This window comes from Rhamphochromis sp. 'chilingali' (genome assembly GCF_963969265.1).
Source record: "Rhamphochromis sp. 'chilingali' genome assembly, chromosome: 19".
In the NCBI taxonomy this organism is placed as follows: Eukaryota; Metazoa; Chordata; class Actinopteri; order Cichliformes; family Cichlidae; genus Rhamphochromis; species Rhamphochromis sp. 'chilingali'.
Window position 1 is genome coordinate 14583972 of NC_137946.1, and position 18277 is coordinate 14602248.

At 39.9% G+C, this 18277-nt stretch overlaps 1 protein-coding gene across 1 annotated transcript; it reads left to right on the plus strand.

Moving 5' to 3' along the window:
• Window positions 1–444: 444 nt before the first annotated feature.
• On the plus strand, window positions 445–13296 carry gabrr3a (gamma-aminobutyric acid type A receptor subunit rho3a; the record flags this gene model as incomplete). The annotated part of the gene is made up of 9 exons (XM_080867465.1): window positions 445–587; window positions 1163–1275; window positions 7774–7841; window positions 7940–8163; window positions 9383–9465; window positions 10106–10243; window positions 11042–11194; window positions 12367–12560; window positions 12672–13296. The coding sequence occupies 9 exons, from the start codon at window positions 445–447 to the stop codon at window positions 12966–12968; spliced, it is 1413 nt and encodes a 470-aa protein (XP_080723591.1). The 3' UTR covers window positions 12969–13296.
• Window positions 13297–18277: the final 4981 nt, after the last annotated feature.

The window sequence follows — 18277 nt, forward strand, 5'->3', positions numbered from 1 at the left end:
CCCGCCCTCTGCTTCCTCCAGTTTGTAGGTTACTGAAAGATTTCACCAACCACAGAAAAGAAGATTAGAGAGGAATTAATGGTATTCCTTTGTCATTATAGGAACAAATTGATATTTGACGGGGGTGGGGACAGTCTGGAGTTGGAGCAACATGATGTGTCAGGAGACGTAAGCAGAGGGATGGCACAGTGACAAACAAACTCAGAGCCAGGGGGATGCCAGTCTGCTGGATATCTCAACTGATGTTCACCATGTTACAGGAGATGAGAGAGCGGGATAACGCAGAAGCAGCCGGGCGCACGCGTGACGGGACAGAATGAGAGCTGCTGGGACATGGACGGCGTCAGTAGAGGACGGGGACAACTGTGACATTGACTGGGAGAGACCCTGACGAAGTGGGAGGGACATCTGGGTTCCTCTTGTCTTTGAAGCCCCTGCTTAACCATGAGAGTGGCCTTCCTGGCCTTAAGACTGATGTGCTTGGCCTGGTTGTGGCCTGTCACTCAGCTCAACAGCAGCCACTTCCCGAACAAGAGAAGAAACAAGGAGCTGTACGTCGGAGAGAACGCTAGACAAAAGCACGGAGGGTGAGCAAAAGTGGCGTTTCTTAGATGAATCTTTGATTTACTATAATTGTAGAGCTTCTTCTTATGTGGAAACTAACCTTCATGGGTGATTTTATGGACATCATTTCCATGTCCTACTTTGTAGAGCTTTCACATGTAAATATGAATAACTACATCTTTTTGCGTTTACGTCCACTGATGGTAGATCAGTGTCAGAGAAAGGTCATAGATTATGTGCATTGCTCAGAAAATTAGTGTTGATTGTTGCTGAATCTAAAACATAAAACGATGTGAACTTTGGTTTGGTTTTAGGATAACTATGACATCCTCTCAGTGACTAAAGTCATTCAGGAGTCAGATATAAATGAAAGAGGCTCCACAATATCAAGCTGAGTTACACATGTGCTAGAATGCAGTGGAAAGCAAAAGTACTCATCTCCCTTTGGCTACGGCCTTTGCTTTTAATCAGAGTGCTAGAGTCCATTTAGCCATCACTAACACCATCTGTCAGTGCTGTTTTAAGTGTTTGTTAGAAAGAAATCTAGACAGAGAGAACGATTTTACTTAAGCTGTTATGTCTTCTCTTTGCGTTCCAGACGGGTGGATCTTAAGATGAAGAAGTTGGACAGCACCAAGTCTCTGCTAATTAAGTCTGAGCAGCTGCTTCGGATTGAAGACCATGACTTTGCAATGCGCCCTGGCTTTGGAGGTAACACACACACACACACGCACACACTTGGTCATTGTATTTATTATGGATTTATTTATTTCCTCAGTATGGAAATCAGCTTTTGTTGTTCCTCTATTAAAAGGGGGCGACCCAGCAGTGTTAACTAATTACAGACCAATATCTAATCTATCTGTGCTGGCCAAAGTTCTTGAAGCTCTTGTGTGTGAGCAGTTAAAGGAGTTTTTGCACACCAATGCCATTTTATCTGAATATCAATCAGGCTTTAGGAAGAATCACAGTACTATCACAGCTGCAATTAGAGTGGTAAATGATATTACTATTGCACTTGATAAAAAACAACACTGTGCATCCCTTTTTATTGATTTGTCAAAAGCATTTGACACTGTTGATCATTGTATTTTAAAACTTAGACTCTTCCAGTCAGGACTCTCTGAGAGAGCAGTGGCATGGTTCTCAAACTACCTCAGTAACAGGACTCAGTGCATTAAATCTGACGGTCTATGTTCTGACTTTGTTACAGTGCACAACGGAGTGCCACAGGGTTCTGTATTAGGTCCCCTTCTATTTATCATTTACGTAAACAATCTTAGTCTACATGTGCCAGATTCAAACTTGCACTTCTATGCTGATGATACAGTTATTTACAGCTGTGGTTCAACTCTTGTCCAAGCCATCGACTCCTTGCAGAAAGCCTTTTCTGCTGTCCAGCACTCATTACATCAGCTTAAACTTGTTCTCAGCGCAGACAAAACAAAGCTCATGTTGTTTTCTAAATCAAGGAGACGAGCCCAAACAATCCCATCAGTAACCACTCTTGAAGGTCATAAAATAGAGTTGGTTCACACCTATAAATATCTGGGAATCTTAATTGATGACTCGCTTACCTTCAAACCACATGTAGAGAATCTTGTGAAAAACCTGAAGTTAAAACTGAGATTTTATTTTCAAAATAAGTTGTGTTTCTCTTTTAATACAAAGAAGCGGCTTGTTGCTGCAACATTCTTGCCTGTGCTGGATTATGGTGATATTCTATACATGAATGCTTCTGCTCAATGTCTTCGAATGGTTGATTCTGTGTATCATGCTTCTCTGAGGTTCATCACTAACCGTAAATTTCAGACTCACCACTGTGAGTTATACTCTCAGCCGGATGGCCTGCTTTGGTAAGTCGGAGGAACTGTCATTTATACAGTTTTATATATAAGGCGATACTTGGGTTGCTCCCTTCTTATATATGTTCCCTGCTTGTAATGAAACATGCTGGTCGGTATTCTCTTCGTCCGCATGGTTACTTGTTGCTTTCTGTTCCATTTGCCCGAACTGAACTTGGTAAAAGAGCTTTTGTCCATTTAGCACCCTTGGCCTGGAACAAACTGCAGAAGGAATGGAAAATGACTGAATTCATTTCATTAAGTGATTTTAAATCTAAACTACGAATCCTTGAGGTCAAGTCCATAACATGCAACTGTTTCAATTAGATTGATTATCATTTTAACTGACTTTTTTATTTTATTTGAATTTTATTGAATTTTATTTTTTATTTTATTTGTATTCTTTCACTTATTGCTGCATGTGGGTTGTTGCTGCCTGTGTTTGAGTAATTTCTGTAACTGTGAGACATCTGCTGCTGCCTATCTTGGCCAAGTCTCCCTTGAAAAAGAGGTTTTTAATCTCAATGGGATCTTCCTGGTTAAATAAAGGTTAATAAATTTGTATTTATTATACATTTATTTTAACTTTTTCTCACTCCAAATATTTTTCCTAGTATTTTTTTAAGTGTGCTTTAATGGTAACACAGCAGGTTGATTTAGGTTACTGTGCTGTTTTTGGTATTATGCTGCCCAAAAAGCCCTTTGTGACCTAGATTGTCTGCTTTGAGAGACAATGACTGCGGTAGCACGGATAAAATAATCTGAACTGTGTTCCTAATTCTCCCTGTGTGTGTGTGTGTGTGTGTGTGTGTGTGTGTGTGTGTGTGTGTGTGTGTGTGCTTCCAATCACAGGTCTGGATTTTTTTATCTTTTGCATCTTTTTTGTCATTACCTTAAAGAAACCCTGCACAGTAATCACTTTCTCTACTGCATGTTCACAGTGGTCATCCTCTTTTGTAATGTCTGAATTCATTTTCTTTCCAGTCAGAAGGCAAAACAAGTTGCTTAGTGTCTGTCTCAGTCTTTTCAGTGGATGATTACACAGATGTTTACGTCGGCCTAATAAGAGTTCTTGGAAGATTTTATCTGGTGATAGAGAGCCTCTGAACAGCAATGCCATTCCCTAAGGCATCTGCAGGCATGCACCATGGGTTTGTTGAGTGTCAGAGTGATTAGATCACTACTGATGTTCCTCTGACAGGAAATCAGCTGCATATTTCAAGACTGTATCCAAGTCGCCTTGAGGATGTGCTTCCTCGAATTATATCTGAAGAGCAGAATGGCTTTATAAAGGGACGGCAATTGTTTTTTAATACCCGTACACTCTTCAATGTTATTTACTCAAAGCGTCTATCTGAACTTCCTGAACTTGTGATCTCTTTAGATGCTGAAAAGGCTTTCGATAGGGTGGAGTGGGAGTACTTGTTTGCTGTTTTAGAGAAATTTGGTTTTGGCTATAAATTTATTTCCTGGATTCGGCTTCTTTATTTGTCCCCTAAAGCCAGTGTTCATACTAATGATGTTTACTCTGATTATTTTGCGCTGGGTGGTGGTTGTCGTCAAGGTTGCCCTTTGTTTCCCTTACTCTTTGCCATTGCCATCGAGCCTCTGTCTATTACATTGAGATCTTCTTCTGTATTCAGGGGAATCCTCCATAATGGAATTACACATAAAGTATCATTGTATGCGGATGACTTGTTATTATATATGACTGACCCGGCATGCTCCATCCCTGCTGTTTTAAGTATTCTGGAGAACTTCAGTTCGTTTTCAGGTTATAAATTAAATTTGGGGAAAAGTGAGTGTTTTCCTGTTAATACGGCAGCACGTCAACTTCAACAGTCTGATCTGCCCTTTCGTCTCAGTCCATCTGGGTTTAAGTACTTAGGGATTAACGTGACTCGCTCTTTAGCTGGCCTTAAATCAGCAAATTTGTCTCCTCTTATATCAAGGATCACATCTGATATTCAAAGATGGGGTAATCTCCCCCTTTCTTTAATCGGTAAGATTAATGTTGTTAAAATGAACATCTTACCAAAACTTTTATTTTTATTTCAGTCAATTCCCTTATTTTTGCCGAAACACTTTTTTGTTTCACTGGACAAGATTATTGGTTCTTTCATTTGGGGAGGGAAGCCACCTAGGGTCTCTAAAACTTTGCTGCAGCGATGCAGATTTAGTGGAGGACTTGCATTACCTAATTTTTTAGTCTACTACTGGGCCGCTCACATCCATAAACTTTGCTACTGGCTAAAATCTTCTGGTTCTTCGTGGTGTAAATTGGAGCTATCATCATGTAAGGGCTCTTCTTTACCGGCTTTGCTCTATTCCTCTTTACCTGTGAGACCCTCTCTGTACACTGATAATCAAGTGGTTCTTAACACACTCAAAATCTGGTTTCAGTTTAGACGTCACTTTAATTTTGTAATGCCGTCTTCCTCGGGTCCTCTAAGCGACAACCATTTGTTTCCCCCTTCACTTTTGGACTCGACATTTTCAGTGTGGTGTGACAAGGGTATAAAACAGTTCAAACATTTATATGTGGATGGTGTTTTCGATAGTTTTCCCAACTTGTCTTCTCGTTATAATCTCCCTATTACCCATTTGTTTCGCTATTTTCAAATTCGAAATTTTGTTGCCAAGTGTTTCCCAAATTTCCCCTCTTTACCTCCAGAACAGCAGTGGGAAACTACGTTATCATTTATTCCTCATCACAGAGGAACCATTTCGAAACTCTATGATGCTATTCTGTCTTTTAGTAACCACTCTAATGTTAAGCTTAAGTGTACATGGGAAGAAGAATTGGGAATTCGAATACATGAGGAGTCTTGGGAACAGGCTATAGCGAGAGTACGATCTTCCACCTCCTGTGCTCGTCTTGGACTTATTCAATTTAAGGTCATACACAGGGTGCATTTTTCTAAATCTAGACTTTCTGAATTGTATCCAGAAGTGGAAAATAAATGTGATAAATGCCACGGTTCTCCTTGTCACCTCGGCCACATGTTTTTTCTGTGTCCTGAGCTACAAGGTTTCTGGACAGGGTATTTTGCTATTATGTCAACTGTTCTTGGGGTAACTCTTCATCCTTGTCCTCTGATTGCTGTATTTGGGATTCCTGTTCGCTCACTTACACTTGATTCCACACAAAAGGACATTATAGCCTTCACATCCCTACTAGCGAGACGTCTAATATTGTTGCATTGGAAGTCTGTTAGGTGTCCTACTATTTCCCGGTGGCTTAAAGATGTCATGTTTTTTTTAAAACTTGAAAAAATTAAATATACGTTGAGAGGTTGCACAGCCAAATTTTTTCACAAGTGGCAACCCTTTATCTCTTATTTTGCTAGTCTAGAGGTATTGCCTGTTTAAATCTACTTTTGTTACTGTTATATTCCTCTAATATGTTTGATGGTTGTGTTGATCTGTGTGGGACTGGGGGGAGGGGGGGGTGTTGTGTTTTTTTTTTTTCATATATATGTGTGTTTATTTACTTAGGAAAATGAAGAAAGGTTGATTGTATTTTGGTAACTGCAAGTACTGTTCTTTTTTTCAATAAAAAATATTTTCAAAGACTGTATCCAAGTCAGTCAGGTCATAAAGCATTCAGGCAAAGAGGGCATTAAGTAGTTGTATCATTTGTTGTCAGGTGATAATGAATGTCTGCCACAACTAAAGCTGCCACTCTGTAGGAAACTAACAAGCCGATTGCTGGTGAGATGGTTGAGGGTATTCTGCCAGTGCTAACCTGCTGAGGTAAAATCAACTGACTATAGTAAACATATTAGGATGTAGAATTTCTGAATGTATAACCACAAAGCTAACTGCAGAGGGGATTTTGGTTGTCTGATGAGTTACTTTTCTCCCTGGGTAGTGTGACAGGTTATTTTTTTAATAGCAAGAATCTTGTTATGTAACAAATTAGTATTAAAAGTAAGATTACCCGTCACTTGATCAGTTTGCACGACTGGAACATTGTCATTAAATCATTGTTATTCAGCTACTGGGTCAAGCAAATCGGTGGTGGTTACGAATTGGAAAACACTTTATCTTTCTGTTTTCTGTTTCTTTGTTCTGTTTCGTTAATTCACTTTGTGACTATGATACTAATAAAACATATTTATTTAAAATAGAGTTGAGTTCGAGACCCATTTTTTTGTTTCTTATTTACTTCAAACCTTTTCTTCCTAAACTTGACATTATCACTGAGCTGATAGTGTGAGTTAACTCTGTTAGCTCCAAACACATTTGCTGGATTGTTACATTTGTCTGCTATGTGTGGTGTCCTGTGGCCCGCGAAGATTTTTTCTTCATTTTTTTCCTCCTTTCCTTATTTTTTTTTTGTTGGTAATAGAGAGTTTTGAAGCTCATTAACGAGTTTAAGTGAGCTAACTCTGTTTGACCCTATTCCAGGATGTCAGCATCCCAGTAAAATCCCTCCACCTTCATTACTCCATTGTGATTGCAAACACATGCTTTTGAGTGCTTACCTTCATTAAACAATGGCACAGAAAAAAACTCCAACAACATCAGTCGGTGTTTACAGTTCAAATCAAACATTAACCGTATTGTGCCGCTGGATAATGACAAGAACCATTCTTCTTACTATACACTACCCTGGATATTTATGTAATAATACAATGTGGCAGATTTTCAATTAATGGATCCTTTAAGATAACATAATGAATTAGTGAGTGTTGTTGAATGTCCACACATGCATGTTGACTGTGTAACCTCAGGGAAATTTATAGGCATGTAGGTAGTGAGCTACCTCTCCCATAGGCCAGATTAGATTAGAAAGGATTCGCTTATTTTCCCAGTACTAAATGTAACGTATGAGGTCACACGAGTTGATGTAGTTGATGTAATTTCTCAGAATCAGTAGAGAGCTAAGTATTACATATTTCTGTTACAGTATTAACAGCTTAACCAAGAAAGTAGTGAAGATATATAAATAATTAAACAATTTTTTTTTACATTTATCTTCTTAACTGAGCAGCAGCGTTCATTTGTCTAAATCAAATACTGTAAAGAAAGGTCACTGAAACATGCATTTCAAGTAAAGCGACATTTTGAGGAGTTGATTTTTACTGTGAACCAAAAAAATAAATAAATAAAAGGTGAGGTTGTGCATTTACAAAGATTTCCAGTGTAAGGTAATGGTTCCTTTGACATTCAAAAATGTAGAATGTGAACATAAGATTTTTTGCTTCAGTCACAGATGTTTATACTGTACTGTGTATCATGACTGTATAAACTAGGGTTGTCTCTGCATATAGCTCAGAAGTGGGATTTACACATTGGTAATCTCTGACAGATGTGCAAGCAGATGTTATCCAACTGATCCATTGCAACATCTGTCCAGGTTCAGCCCTGCCTGTTGGTATCGATGTCCAGGTGGAGAGCATTGACAGCATTTCTGAAGTAAACATGGTACGCACCTTTTAGATTTCAGTAGTTAATCTAATCAAAAGAAACTGACTTGCTTTCTCTGTTGAAAATGACTGGGTTTTTTTTGGTTTTTTTTGCAGGACTTCACCATGACTCTCTACCTGCGGCATTACTGGCAAGATGATCGCCTGGCCTTCCCCTCCAGCAGCAACAAGAGTCGGACCTTCGATGCACGTCTGGTGAAGAAAATCTGGGTTCCAGATGTGTTTTTTGTCCACTCTAAGCGTTCTTTTATCCATGATACAACCATGGAGAACATCATGCTGAGGGTTTATCCTGATGGAAATATTCTCTACAGTGTTAGGTAAAAAAAATAATGATATATGTCTCATTGTATTCATAGAGAGATCACTATAATTGCATTTTCTGTCATTAACCAGTAGCCAAAATAATGGCTAATACTGGCTGTCATTATCTTGTCTTTTTGAAATTAGAAGGGCCTAAATTTGATGAAATTGATTGGGATGCTAAAGTATTAGCTAACACTATCTGGTAAGGTGGATCTACAGACTCCAGGCTCTGATAAATAGTGTCAACATTAAAATAAAAAATGTTAACATTAACACTGATTAACATTAACATTCATTTTTAAAGGATTTCATTCTTTTTTGGATAAGTGTTAGGACAATTACCTGCACATGAAGATGAGCCAATATAGATAATGCAGACATGCATTAATTCAGCTTTCTTACTAGTGGCCAGCAGGGGGCAACTCTTTAATGAATTCGTGTGAAGTCTATAGGAAAAGGAGCCTACTGCTTCCTCTAAATATTGCCTTTGTGAATTATGGTCTGAAGTCAAAAAGGAGGATGAACTTATGTTTTAGGGTGGGGTTGTGATTGGCATATTGTTACCTTGTGAGCACAGTGTATTGATTTCTCTGTCAAACTGAAGCATCAGGCTTCAAAACACGACACAAACACAGTTTCAAAATGAGACCACCAATCGGTGACGTCACAGTGGCTACATCTGTGTTTTACGCACAGCCTGTGTTATCGATTTACTTTCGGGGCCAGGCTCAAATGGCCATTAGAGAAACTGTATTGGTGTTTGCTCCAGCTGGTTTCAGTTTTCAGCCCTGAGGTGCGGTTTGCCAAAAATCAGACCAATGAAGGCATTTGCACCAAAACCCCTTGTACAGTATATACAAATTAGCAAGGGTTGTTAAACCATCAAATTTTAAGCTTACATGTCCTGATACAATGAGTTATGGCTTAAATTTTACTAAGACTGTTTGATGAGCATGAACATCACCACAGCCCAGTTTAGTGGGCAGGGTATGAAGTGAATATGAGAAGGTGGAACGTAAGCTCCCAGACGGCATTCAACATATCCATTTCAGTCACAGACGATGACAATATGGCACAAATTCCCAAATGGCCAACAGCAGCCACAAACTGTGTCAGGCACAGATGCTGTTACTGAATGAATCAATTCAGTCCAGTAGTTTTATTTTACACTGTTTCACTGAGATTACTGCAATATTTATGTAGGTATTTATTTAACTGAAAGCTGTGTTTCAGGATCACTGTGACGGCTCTTTGCTCAATGGACTTCAGCAGTTTCCCTCTGGACACACAGAACTGCTCTCTGGAGCTGGAGAGCTGTGAGTATTAAGCTGCAGTCGGGACATCGTGGTTGCTTGCAAATACCTAATAGGATATCCAGTGTTGTTTGCAGAGTAATAATGTTAATTCCTACATTAAATGTACTTGTTCTTGTGCTGACATGTTTTGCTGGTAAACATGTTACACAACATTTGATGCACTATTATGTAATTTAAAAAATTTGGGCTAGAGAAAGCTTTGAGCTTGTTAAATTTTCAAACACTATCTATTTTCTGCACAAAAACGCAATTGGATATGCTTGAATGTTATACAGTTGGGACAGAGACAGCTCAGAGTGCATTACCTTACTTCATACTCACAGTAGTAAGCATCACCATCCCCCTTTTGCACAAATTATTTATAATCCTCGGGTCATTCAAGTCAGCCTCTGTGCATTATGCTTGTCTATCCTCATGATGCAGGATTTACTGCAATGTTTGTGAATTCTTTGGTCTTTACCGCTCTCTCTCACTCTGTGTGTCTCAATCATGGATCCTGATCTCAGGGGAGAGTTGGTAGTCCCATTTTTGGCAGCTCTCTCCTCTCCTCTGAGAGAAACATCCATGAAACTTCTAAGAGAGGCAATACGCGAAGGTGTCCAACCCCAAACGCCCACCCTCTTTCTCTCCTCTCTTGAAGATGCTTACAATGAGAACGACCTAATGCTCTACTGGAAGAACGGGAACGATTCATTAAGGACTGACGAGATTGTGCTCTCTCAGTTTTTTATTGAAGACTTCCAGCCTTCCTTTGGGCTAGCCTTCTACAGCAGCACTGGTATGTCCGGCAGGAGTCTGGGGACACTCTGAGATGTATTCATTTTGAAAACAGCCAGAGTGCTCCAGACCCCTACAGTTTTTCTAAATAGGAACAGTTTAACATTTTGGAAAATACGCATTACATAAAAAGATTTGACACCACTCTTACAATCGTTTTCTATGGAGATGCAGCCAGCAGTTGATTAACTTGTCCAAGCTTGTGAAAACAGCTTAACCGGCAAAGGCTACAAAATCCAATAACCAGCATCTGTACAGTTTACCAATGAACACATTATTCCCATTTCCAGTCATAATGCTTTGCTACAGTAACTGTGTATGGGCGAAAGCTTTTATATGTACACAGACATGACTGAGTGCTATTGATTGTTTAGGTTCTCTGTGAGAAAGAAAATAACCACATTTTCCAAAATGATGACATGGGAATCAATCCCTCTCTGCAAAGCAGAAGGGTATTGATTATGCAAGGTGTTTTAGAGTTGTATGGTCTACTTTTTCAAACCCAGTTTCCTTTTATTGTTGTCTGTGTAGAAAGAAACACTAGAATTGGAGAAAGAGAGATTTTCATCTCAGTTTTAAAATTTTTTGTGGGGGAACCTACAGTATCCAATCTACGAAGATGTTATGTAACTCCGGCATTAAAGAGATTTGCTCTCTCATTTGAGTTCTAGGTTCTCCCCGTAGGTTCATGTTAGACTTTTATTTTTAATAAGGACAACTTTATTTTCTCCTGTCAGTTACTGATATCACCCTGCTTTGCACCTGCCTGCACTCCACTGTGTCCATTTATCTGTTTCAGGTTGGTACAATCGGCTCTACATAAACTTCATTCTAAGGCGGCATATCTTCTTCTTCATGCTTCAGACGTACTTTCCCACCATGCTGATGGTGATGCTGTCCTGGGTGTCTTTCTGGATAGACAGGAGAGCCGTACCTGCCCGTGTCTCCCTGGGTACTAAGCCGTTGAGCCAATACGACCAACATAAATAATTACCGAAATTGTATTTTCATCTGGACCGATAAAAAAATATCACCATGCCTAGTTTTTACTTTAAATTCATCTTTCCATTGATTAACTTTTTGAGAGTGAAATGGTAAGATTGATTTCACTCCCTTGTTTGCCAAATACTGGAGAGATTAGGCGTAAATCAGTCAGGAAGCACATCGTCTCATCAAATAATTACACCTTGTTTTTGAGATCTAATTGCCCGTATTTAAACTGTGAGAAATTCCCCATAAGGAGGAAGGAGTGGAGGAAGTTTGTCAACCAGGAGACCCCAGTTTGCTTGGTATTTTGATAGCTTCGTGCTTTGCGCATTTTGTTATGATTTCACTTGTTATTTTCTTTCTCTTTCCAACTGCTATTTGGTTAAAGTTCAGGAAAGTAGTGGGGTTTGGATTAAAATATCCTGTTCACAAGATTCTTATGTTATAAGTTAGTGAAACTCACTAACTCACATCATTGTTTTACAATAGGTTCTCACTTAGGTGCAATGACCTACAATGACAATGATAGTGAAGTTCCCAGCAGCCAAATAGTAGATATTTCCTGGCTTATGGACAGGAGAGATGAGTGTTACTGTTCTAATCTGCCGCTCAGCAAGAAAGCAAATAAGCATATCCAACGGTGTCTGCTGGTTCACCATATATGTTTTCCCCCTCCTACACAGTTAGCTTACGCAAGGAGATGCCATCATTAAGGCTGGGCTATTTTTGGAATCAGACAGACTCCAAATTCCAATTCTAAAAGCTTTACGAGCAAAAGAGCACTAAATCAGAGTTAAGCTAGTTTGCATCCAGCAATGATGTAATAATGACTTTGCCTTCTGTAATTAATGAACATAAATACACTTGCATGGTTATATGCTTGTCAAAACCCTGAGGATGATGATAAAGGATATGCCCTTTCAAGCCCACTGCCCTTTACCACGACTAAAGTATTTCGATTACATTATCACATTTGCTGTGATTTTTATGGCACAATTGTTCATACACTGAATTCACATTGGTACATAAAAGGTCTTCAAAGGATAATTTCTTGTTATTACTTGTTTGTAGCTACAATAACATTATTCTCTGCAATGTTTCTGCAGCAACAGTCACAACTGGTTTTTCTGTATTCAGGCATCACCACCGTACTGACAATGTCCACCATCATCACCGGTGTGTCGGCCTCTATGCCACAGGTGTCTTACGTAAAAGCTGTAGACATCTATCTATGGGCGAGCTTCCTGTTTGTCTTTCTGTCAGTCATCGAGTACGCTGCGGTCAACTATTTCACCACAGTGGAGGAGATGAAGAAGCTGAAGAGAGCAAAGGTCAAGTTCTTTCTAAAATCTTCTCAAATCTCCTGTCCTATTTAGGCTACGGTATGCAGCCATAAGGCAATCTCCAGAAACTAACAGTGATCTGCTCTCCTCTCTCTGCAGATGCCCACCTCTTACAATGCTGCTGAGGCTATGGCCTTTGATGGGTGTTTCCACGACAATGAAATTGACCTGGCCTCCCTCCCTGCCAGCACCCCAAATACAGAGAGGAACATCCAGTCTCGAAACTCGACTGTCTCCGCACCCACAGAAGGCACCAGGCTACATCGCAAGCACCCTTTAAAACGAAACCTCAGCTTCATCATGAGCAACAGCTACATGATCGACTCATACTCCAGGGTATTATTCCCGCTGGCTTACCTGCTCTTCAACATCATTTACTGGAGCATGTATGCATAGCACATTGAGTAAGCAGCTGAAAAAAACAAAAGAACTGTTCCTTTTTTGACTCTTGTCACAACTGCACAAATGAACAAAAACAGACGGATAATAATAATAATAATTAATTGATGACATGAATTCAAGTCTGCTGAGTATAGATGTCCTTCTTGATGTCTAATGAAAAAGTGTTCGGCTGTAACTTGAAGAAAACCTGAGAGCGGCCGTGGAAGTGAACGGCTGATAGTTTAATGAATGTTTACGTGTGTTTCTGGCATGCTTGATTTTATAACAGAAAGAGTTTTTATCCAAAATGCATAAACATTTGTAGGATTTTGTTTTATTGCTGGATCAGATACATCCATACGTACATTAAATACAGTACATATAGAAAATAAATATGTGTATGCTCTTAAATGTCTGACTCGGGCTTCACATTCTCTTTGCCTTGAACTTTATTGATATTTAGTGCATCACACTTTCAACTGAAGGGGCCCAGTGGAGCACTTATAAACAAGTTCATGTTTAATATCATCCTCACCAGACAGAAAATTGTGTGTAAAATTTGCAAAAACTTAAAAAATTTGCTGAATGTGTTGAATTTCAAAAACATTTCATTTAAATGGTTTCAAAGATAAGACTCGGGGGCCTTCATCAGCCTGGCTAACACCCCAATCTAACCCAATGGGAAAATGTGAAAAAGGGCATAAATTTTGGACTTGTAATTGCATTTCCCCCAGGGCCATTCATACCACACCAAAGAAATGAAGTAATAGATAAACAGTACAATGAAAGAAAATTTCCCCTTTTGCAGTATCTACTGTAGAACTTTGTTTTTTCTGTGGACTCACAGTGGGAAAAAGGGATATTTTCTGTGAATTAACTGTTGTATAATTACAGTCTTAGCAATGAGTTAAAAAAACGTTTTCTTTAATTTTACACAATTACGTCCTAAAATTTAAGCCCAAAGACTCATGCTGACAGGTTTCTTTCATTTACTACAGCAGCATTCTTTTTGTTATATTAAGATATCTGAAGAATTAAATATGTTGTTAAACCCCAACCTGGGTTTTTCCAATCTGCCCCACTTATCAAACTGGGCTGTATAAATTTGACATCCTGCTATAGATCCATATCTATTTGACAGTAGTGTGTTCTTTTACTGACCTCTGTGAATATCTTGAACACTCTCTGCAGATCAAACCAAAAACACTAAGCATGTTCAGGAGAACACAGCTTTTGTTTTTCCTCAGAACTCCTGGCTCTTCAGGTGTCAAATGTGTGCCCTGTGTTAGTGACTCGGTATTAAAATCATGCAATCATACCTACACCTTCTCATGACCACAATGGGAAACTTAATGGTCTTCACAGGTTGACACAAATTATAAAATAGACACATCTGACCTTACATCCAAATAAGGACTAAGTTGCAGGCTGCACACAGTCCTGAAAGCAACACAGGTTTTTCTATACGAAATGAAATATCTTGGGTAATATCCGGTGCACAATAACTGCATGGAAATAAAAGAAAGACATTTTCAGCCACTCCCTTATTCACAAGGGGTCACAACAGCAAGCCATGCCGCATGTTTATTTTGGTGCATTTTACCTGACTACCTGATGTAACCCCAAAGGGCTTTGAGCCTCCAAGGCAATCGCATGGAAATATGTTAAATTTATTAGTGGATGTAGAATGTGAGGGGGAAATGGAAAAGGTTCACTCAGTTGCATAACAGTGTGCTGTGGAACAGAAAGCCAGCAGGACACCAGACTGATAATACCTGCAATGGAAGAGCTCAGCGGGAGGCATCTTAATTCAAATTAGGTCTAAATGTGACCATTAGATATTAAAGCTTTACAAAAAAAAAAAGCCCTTTGTTTTTTTACAGTTGAACATCTTGAGAAATATGCACTAATTTCCTCTTTTGGTGAGGAGCAACATAGATACTGCTCATTTCTATATCTTTAGCACGATACCGCAGCTAGGAAATGATTACCTAGCTAAGCAAAGCCATTAAAAACAGGGGAAGTAGCTAAAGGATACAAAAAAATCGGGCTAGCAACATCTCTAATCATATAGCTACTCTCTTACAAGGTTATCCAACTATTATCACTGGGCATCTACTTTAATAAATACCGTATTTCCCGGACTACAAAGCGCACCTAAATATTAGCCGCACAAGCTAAAATCAGGGGAAAATCCTGTTTTGTACATACATTAGCCGCACCTGACCAAAAGCCGCAGGTGTTTCAATGTTGACTTATCATATGTAAGAGAATATGCACAAAGGGAATTGTCAGGAAAGAGATGGCTGTTTGGAGACATCACTTTTATTAATATTTTGAAAAACAAGTTATGGGTACATATTTGCACATGTAGTACATAACAATAACCTACAGCACACCAGAACAATAGATTCGGCCTACCTTTTAGGCTCAGGTGCAGTGACACAGCTTTAACAAGAAGAAAAGTCAGTCATTCACCACCATCTTTCTCTTCTTCCTGCGCACTAAAACCACCAAAGTCCTCTTCTCCAGTGTCGGATACAAACAGGCTCAGGATGGCTTCGTCATCCACTCTTCTTCTCTCCTTCGTTGTCACTTTCAAAACCAAAGAAATCCTCGTTGTCAGTGTCAGAGTCGAACACCCTCAGAAGGGCCGTGGCGGTGTCCTCCTCTCCATCATGCAGCAGTCCAGCCCTTCAAAATCCGTTGGTGATCGTGGATGTTTTCACACTTTTCCACGCTGTCAGAATCCACCGGTGGAGTTGGGCATAACTTGCTTTTTGGGCATAACTTGCAAGTTTATCGCCGCTCATCATCCACGACTCCCGCTGAACGCGTAGCGCTACTTTGAAGTTTGTTTTTCGCGCTACTTCGTACGGCACTACGTTGCCTGGCGGACGGACATGTGACTAACATACCACTCTTGAACCCCGATCCTTCCGCCAGGCAACTTAGTGCCGTACAACAGCGGAACAAACAAAACAAATCGTCTTACGATATGACAAAAATCACGGACAATCCATAGAAAAGCCGCACCTGACTAAAAGCCGCAGGGTTCAAAGCTTGTGCAAAAAGTAGCGGCTTATAGCCCGACATTTACGGTAATACACACATTGTTGCATTCTCAGTTAATTCTTTCCTGATCAAAGTTTTACCGCAATAGTTTTACATCTATCTATCTATCTATCTATCTATCTATCTATCTATCTATCTATCTATCTATCTATCTATCTATCTATCTATCTATCTATCTATCTACAGTCCTCACAACCTACTGAAACACACTACACCTGAGCTCCATGAATATCAAAATCACTCAGCTTTTCATCCCTCTTGCTTGATGTCTTATGTTATTCAGATCAGAAACAGAAGCTCTGACAATGTCAGCATTTTAAAGCTATACCATGAATATTGTGCAGTGCTTTCACCCACATTTTGAGGTTGTAACTGTATTTTGCGGTGCATTTCCTTAATTACAGTTTTTCTCAGTCGCTTTGGTGCTTTTCTCAAATCACTATTAACATTTGCACAGCAGTTAGTGTATTTCTCAAAACATTTGGTGCAAACTGCAAAACCTAGTGGATAACCTGCAAAAGCAGGTCACTTGCTCAAAATCGATAATCCATTCCTCAAAAGCAAGTATTCATGTCAATGAAACTGCCGGTGTCATCAAAGTGAGAAGTCTTGACACCATCTTTATGAACAAGATAGTCAAATGGCTTTGTCATGTTTTCATTATGACAGTTCACAGTATTCTCTCAGTGTTTTCCAATCCAAAAAAGGTCAGAACTCGGTGACGCTACCTAAAAATGCTCAAGACAGCACTATACACTTTTTGTACAGCCATTTACAGGAAAATCTACAGAAAAGTTAGACATTCCTGTAGTTAGGGAAGTAAGTGAGTACAAGACACTGAATATGTATGTTTCACATTTTTACTGTGTGGGCTGTTTGTAATTCTACAACACTGTGCAAAAGAAAAATACTCTACAGTCACCTATTTAGAATAAACATAAGAAACACCCTTTTGGTAGAGCTGTGCACAAATGTGAACAATATAACGGTACATATTGTAACTGAACATACGTAAATCCTGCTGGCACATCCAGACGTTCCTGTCTGTCTGACCACATATTCTCATCTACATCACAACGGATATCATCCCTTGCAATGCAATGAGGAAAGTATCTCCTGGAGTGACGAATCCACCCTCTGCATGACTCTGCTGTGATGTCGTCACATGCTGCATCCACGGCTGCTAGCAGTGCCATTTGCGCATGTGAATGCCGGTCAAAAACCTTCCACCTCCAGACAGAGAAAAACTCCTCTATCGGATTAAGGAATGGGGAGTAGGGAGGGAGATATTCAACCAGCATTCTATCATGTGTCAGACACAGATCCAATGTGGCCAAATACACCGTTATCCTCTATGACAGCACTTTGAATTCTTTCAACTTTATTGCATTGTATGCAATCACCCTTGCACAAATGGCTTCCTCTTGCTGCTGGGTAAAAACAGGCCTTCTTCCACCTCTGCGAGGTTGTTCACAGTGGTTCTTCCAACATTTGGTTGCATCTTCCGACCGCCCTCATCCATTGTGAGACTGTGATTGACAACCCCCCCCCCCCCCCCCCCCCCCCCCACACACACACACATCCTTACCCCTCTTCCACCATGCTGACCTCCCATTTCTGTGTCACAGAATTGTAAAAAATGGTACAAACGGAGTTTGCATGTTCTCCCCGTGTTTGCGTGGGTTCTCTCCGGGTAGTCCGGCTTCCTCCCACCGTCCAAAGACATGCACTTAGTGGGGATAGGTTAATTGGTTAATCCAAATTTCCCATAGGTGTGAATGTGCGAGCGAATGTGAGTGCAAATGGTTGTTTGTCCCTGTGTGTTGGCCCTGCGACAGACGGGCGACCTGTCCAGGGTGTACCCCGCCTCTCGCCCCATGACAGCTGGGATAGGCTCCAGCGCCCCCCGCGACCCTGAAAAGGATAAGCGGACGTGAATGGATGGTACAAACTATGTCCTGCTCGGTTCATATTTGCTTGCCAATTGAGGGTTCATGGGATTGATCCATGAGTGACTGTGAACAAGAGGCTTGTCAGTGGTTACAACTAATACTTCACACACCTCCTCATCAGTGAAAGCTGAAGTTCACCTGAGAGAAATTGTTCAATTTTGGGGACATTTCCAGGAAAAAATCATTTAAAAAAGGTATAAAATTTGCTTGACAGCATTTCACCAATTTTGTATGTAATGACTCAAGCAATGAAATGAAGACTATTAGTTTTATTGGGAACTAATAGTCTTTCAGCAT